This window comes from Zonotrichia albicollis, chromosome Z, assembly GCF_047830755.1.
Source record: "Zonotrichia albicollis isolate bZonAlb1 chromosome Z, bZonAlb1.hap1, whole genome shotgun sequence".
Lineage (NCBI taxonomy): Eukaryota > Metazoa > Chordata > Aves > Passeriformes > Passerellidae > Zonotrichia > Zonotrichia albicollis.
In genome coordinates this window covers 41,615,429-41,621,428 of record NC_133860.1, presented here as the reverse complement: position 1 = coordinate 41,621,428, position 6,000 = coordinate 41,615,429, and the positions used below count along the sequence as shown (strand labels likewise).

Sequence of the window (6,000 nt, the reverse complement as noted above, 5' to 3'; positions counted from 1 at the left end):
AATGTGTGTAACTTCCACAGCATTAATGTGCTTTTCTTTGATTTATACTGTGGTATGAGATGCAATTATTGTTTATTTTCTCCTTTACAATCATGGCCAAAGTTTTACAGTTCAGTCTTTTCTCAGGAAGCATGTTTCTGTACCTTTTCCTCACAATTTTCTCACTGGGTCTTTAATATTAAAGATTATCTACAGACCAATCTGCAGTTCCCCTGAGACAACAGTATTTTTTACAATTAATTTTTTATCTGTTTGAATAGCTTTTACATCATTGTTGAAAACTAATTCAATAGCAAACACTGCAGGATTAGGACTTCAGAAAAAAATGTGAATGTTGATTAAGAACATGTACATTTACCTTGAGGGTGTAAGATTCTTGTTTGGTTTTGGGTGCTAGAGCAAACTCTAGAACCACATTCTCACAGAAGCACAAGAGAACTGCCTTAAAAACCTAACCTCTCTTTAGCATTTGGAGCGTCTTTTTAATTCTACTAAATTTTAACAAAAAATTCAGAAGAATTTAGTGTGAAGCAAGACAACACTTTAAACAGAGCAGCATTTTGTATAATTCTAAACTAGAACAGCATTAGTTGGGCATCTAAAGACCATGTAAATGTCCTGGTGACAGGGAAAGGTTACACTTATTCAAGTATCTTCTCTGTAGCAGAGCCAAGAGTTACTAGGAAAAAACATTTTGGGAAGTAAGAAGAACCGATAAGAAATGAAAATGCTCAGCATCTTCCATCCTGCCATGCAACCAGAATGTGAAGGGAAGGTCAAAATCAGTGACCTGACAAAATCACTGAGCTGTATCAAGAAAAGTGGGTATACCAACTGGTGCAAGGCGATTGGTCTTCCCCAGCTTAATTCAGTTGATATGGCTATGAATTTCTCTTTGTCTCAAGCCCTGGTTTATACAAAGTTGGGAAATGTTTTAGTCTAGTTTAAAAAAGAAATTTGAAATAAAGCTGAACTATTCATTAAGCTAGATGACAGTATTTGCGGCAACAGTCTAACAATCAGTATTTCATTTAATACACATTTGAACAATTCAATCAGTATTTTATGAACAGGCCAATTTGAAAATAGGCAGCTGTTGGCTTTGTTTATTAACAAATGTGTAACCGCATAGCAGACAATTTCATAGGAGTACAAACACTGGCTACTTTTGCAAGAACAATTTGCTGTATGTGTACAGGGTCCACCTGGTTTGTATTTACTTCAGGTAACCAGGTATATACAATACCAGCATGTCTGTTAACAATTTTTTACCAAAACAAGAAAGAGGGAGCCTCTGTTCATAGGCACTACTTTATTAGCATCTTAACAAAATATTTGAGAAAATGACAGTAGGTAGGAACAATGTTCTCAGTAGAGTTCAGGTTAACAAGCATTTCTAGAAAACCATTTTGCTGTACTTACTGTTTTTTCACATGCCAAAATTCTCTCTGAACCACATACTCATTGTGTATGTTGCTGGAACCCACCTGCCATTTGAACTCAGTTTTCAAGCAGTGTGATTTCCATTGAACTTTATTACCTAGTACTTGTCCACTATGGGGGGAGTGGAAGCTGATGGGGAAGGAAGGTAGTGGGGGAAGGGAAGAGAGAGGGAAGGACTAGGGTGGAACAAATGGGAAATACATTTAAAAGCGCAGATAACTGACAGTAAAATATATGTTCTTTGGTTAGCAAGCAGAAAAAAAGGAAAGGACTTGCATACATGATAGATACGCACTAGCATTCTAAAGCAGAAGACAAGAATGTCAAGAGTGTATTTTTTCCCCACTGCCAGATGGAAGGGCTATTATTATAAATGAAAGGCAGCAGTAGTGGATGCCAGGCACTTTTGTTGTGTGCCAGATTCTGAAGTCCAGATGTAAGCAGGTTACCCCTGGGACAGGACAGGCTTCAGCTCCCGCAGCAGAACAGAACCAATCACAGTTTTCTCAGTGTTTATGATGAGCTGTGCTGTAGAGCTCTCCTTCAGCTCCACTGTGACTAGCATCAGTGACCCACTGTGTACAGTCTTAGCTGCAAACCTGGAGGGAAAAGGAAAAAAAAAAAGAAAAGAGAAAAATCACTGAGGATCTTAAGGTCAAAGACTGCTAATGTTTCTTTCTGCAAGAGTTAAATTAGCTCAAATATAATAAAATACTTCTAAATTCACAAATGCATTTCAGGGGATAAACCATAAAACCTCCCATAAATTCCTCAAACATAATTTATGTAAATATTTTTGCATTTTATAAGGGCAAAGAAGTATCATGCAAAATTTTGAATTTAGGAGTAAAAACAAAATATTATTTAAATAATTTTTAATGTAAATATTGATTCTTCAGTTTATCTACCATATTCATACACACTGACAACCTGACTACAGCTGTATAGAATTTTCAAAAGGCTTTCATTAGTTGGTGCCCCAAAGACAATACAACTATGTTAAATGTAGTAGAACATACATAAAAAGCCAAACTATTGTACTTACTAAAATATGTCTCCTCCTGTAATCCCAGAAATTAATTAAAACTAAAACCAGTCAAAATTATAAACATGAAACAATCACTTTGAAATGACAGTAGCAGCAAGACAGAGTTATTCTGTGAATTTATCTCCAGAATCATAAAAATGTGGCCAATATTTTTAAACATTTTATACTTATTAAAAATCCTACAAAGGAAATAAAAAACTACTAACCAATCAGACAGACAAAAGTTAGGACTAATGCACAATTACTAAATTCCAAGACATGAAGAACCCACTAATTACATGGAATTAAAAGCAAAACTAGCCTTTTAAGCACCACAATTGACTGAAAAGCCATTTTAGGAACAATGAACTTCTGTCAATCCTGTTAATTCATTCTGTGTGCAGAGCCAGGCCCAAGAGACAGGAAGCAAGGATGGCAACAGCGTCCATCTTTCCATCTTCCACAAGGAGCACAACATGCTTTCCCCCCTTCTTGGTTACTTCTCAACAACAAAGTTGCTGCACATGGGCTTTTGAAAACACTAACAAGTGTAGAGCAGGTCTGTGACCCCGTCTGACCCCACTTTGCAGGGCCAATCTCCCCTCCTCTTTCTGAATGACACGTGTCTGAATCAGAGCCATCTGCCTCAATTTGCGCAACATCTTCAGTCACAATAGGACCCAGTTAGCCCTGACAACAGCTCACAATACAGAAAAATCAAACTGCTGCGCTGACAGCACGCTATGGCCTATTCAAGAGCAAACCAACTGGTCAGTGTCTCCTGTCTGACAATCAGCATGGGCCTTGCAAAGCGCCTATCCAAGCCCTTGGGGATCTGTTTAATTACCATCTACATAAAGGAGGGAGTTTATCAGGAGATACTCAAAAAACTTCACTCCAGACTTAATTAAAATATTAGCCACTTAAGCAGGAAGCAGATTCTTTTTAAACGAGAAGTAATTTCTGTCTTTTTTTTTTCTTTTTAAACTAAGCATATCAAAATCTCATAACACATTATACTAATTAAGGAAACATGGGGCACTTTTCTAATGTCACCCATCATAGGTCAATCTGTTTCTTTTGTCTGGATTACAGATACATTCAAAGACCTCTCTTTTTAATAGAAGGTTATAAAACAATATTACTAGTACAAAAATTACCTACTTAGCTAGTTATATCAATGATTTCATCTATTTATGCTGCAAGATAGAAGATGACTATTTCTCTTGTTGACTTCCACAGGGGATAATTATAGAAACAATAGTCTTATTAGTCACTTTATTTACTTAACAGTTGTGCCTTGGGACAACACAGAAGCAGATTATCTCTGAGTATGCACATAAATAGGTTGCTAGTTGGCACTCCTGCTGTGCTTCATAGCCCCGAGGCTTGATTTTACCCTCTTTATCAAAAGCTGAAAGTGATACAAAGTCAGAGTTCTGGCAAAGCCAAGGTGGCCCAAAGCATGAGAGATGAGTTTTGTGCTGATATTTTTACATGTGAATTTGCAAAATCACTTAGGGGATCAATAGTACTTTTCCATAGCCCTGAACAAACCACATAAAATCAATAAAATGTGAGTTTGCATGTGGTTTGCAAGATGCAAAGGGCCTGATACTCAGGTAATTTTACACAAAGCGTTAATAAGCATAACTAGCAGCAGCTAATCAGCTTCTATCCATGGTCACCGATATAGCGCCTGGAATTGCTCGGTGAAGAATTGGACCGCAACAGGAAGACTTATTTCACCATTAAAAATGCACATATAGAAGAGAACCACTCAGTGGGTTTACTGCTGCTTTTGAACTTTGGAAACCAAAATTTGCTCCCTAATCTAGTTTCTAAGGAGAGTTATAAATACACTTGTATAATCTGTAAAACTGAATACATTTATAACAGGATGGAGCAGTTGGCACTGGCAGTAAAACTGGTTTGTCAGTTATTTAGATGTTTTAAATACACTGTGATTGAAGAATTTAGTTAATAGCTGTTTTTTCAACTAAATACATGCTACTGCATTTATATACTAACTCTTACCATAAACCCTCAAGAATTTTCCAAAAGGTGTGTTGTTCCCAACTAAACACCCAGGGAAGCCTAGAAAGGCATGAAAAAAATCTCACAGCAGCAAAAAATTAATCACTAATAACATATGTTCATGCTTAGTGAGAAACTTTCATTTTCTCCATGAGGTCAGTAATAATTTTTCACTTTGTAGGTTAGAATTTGAATTAAAAACAAACAAAAATCCCCAAACGAAACCAAAAAAGACAATAAACCCACATGAAATTTGGCTTTAAGAAGCCTTGAAAACTGCACTGGGATACATTTAAATCTAGGATGTACATTGATTGATTGTAGGTCCAAAAGAATGAATTTGTCCTGTGGACAACTCTAAACATAAGACATGTATTATGAGCATGGTTCTGTTGCAACAAAGGATCCATCTGTAAATATAAAAAAAATCCCAAACAAACAACAAAAAAAACACCCAAAAACCAAAGCAAATGAGAATGCATCTGGAAAACAAATCCAAATATTTACTAACAGCTTCAAGATGGCTGTTTCTGCTATGATGCAGTATTTAATTATGCGATAATATTGATTCTAAATCTGATTTTACATCATTAAAATATTCAGGAACATTTGCAGCTGTTAGTATTTTTCCCAATTTAAAAAATCAAGGCAGATTGGAACAAAAAAAACCATGAGAAATATTTGCATATTCTGAACATTTACAATTTATTTTTTTAGAAAGAATGTTAAATATTCCGAGCATATGTGACGTGCAAAAAAGAGAAGGAGTTAATACATTATTTTTATATAAATCTAGTACCTATCAGTAGATAAGGAAATATACATTGAGAAACAAATTCAGCACCAATAAAGTACTACATATTTTTAGAAAATAACTCGGTCTTTCAGGAGTTAAAAATAAAGCATACAGTCTCTGTGACTTCCAATGAAAATAAAATTTGTTTATGAGAACCATAGAGAAAAATTTGATATATAGTTGATATAAAGAGAAAACACAGAGTGTCAGATACTAAAGTGTGACAGCGTTTGCCAAACACTGACTTTGCAATGATGACTAGTCTGAATACAGACGGGAGTAATTTTTTCTTTTTTTGTAGACAAAATATAGCTACTACAAGGAGATGCATTTTTTGCAGGAAACATTCTGAAAATTTCAGTGGCAGTGAATATACAGCAGCAGACTAACTCACTTAAAACCTGCTCGTTAAAATTCAACACTTGAGAAAGTAAATTTACACCTGAACACTCACTATCAGATTATGAATAAGTGCAAATTGGGATATTTACAGCAGAGCCGGGTTCGTTACACATAATTCAACAGCATTAAAACACACTCTCTCCTGTCCAGTGCTTTTCTTCCTCTTTGATTTTTTTATTCAAGCTAAATTTTCTTATTTTTCTTTTCTACTGCTTACCACAAAGGGTGACAATGGCCCATGGAGGTTAAAACTTTTTTCCCTCCGCCCTTTCTTTAAATCTTGTACATGAAGCCT

The 6,000-nt window shown here is 35.6% G+C and overlaps 1 protein-coding gene across 6 annotated transcripts in view; it reads right to left on the bottom strand.

Annotated features, from left to right (window-relative positions):
* Nucleotides 1-1,065: 1,065 nt before the first annotated feature.
* Nucleotides 1,066-6,000, bottom strand: part of AP3B1 (adaptor related protein complex 3 subunit beta 1) — a 153,891-nt gene continuing 148,956 nt past the window's right edge. For 2 of the 6 annotated variants that reach the window (XM_014267992.3, XM_014267995.3), the window contains exon 27: nt 1,069-2,042. In XM_014267992.3, the coding sequence (XP_014123467.2) occupies nt 1,889-2,042 (154 nt within the window). In that variant the 3' untranslated portion in view covers nt 1,069-1,888. Of the gene's footprint in view, nt 2,043-6,000 lie in introns of all 6 variants that reach the window. The other 4 variants (XM_074532249.1, XM_074532248.1, XM_014267994.3 and 1 more) reach the window with 4 other exon arrangements.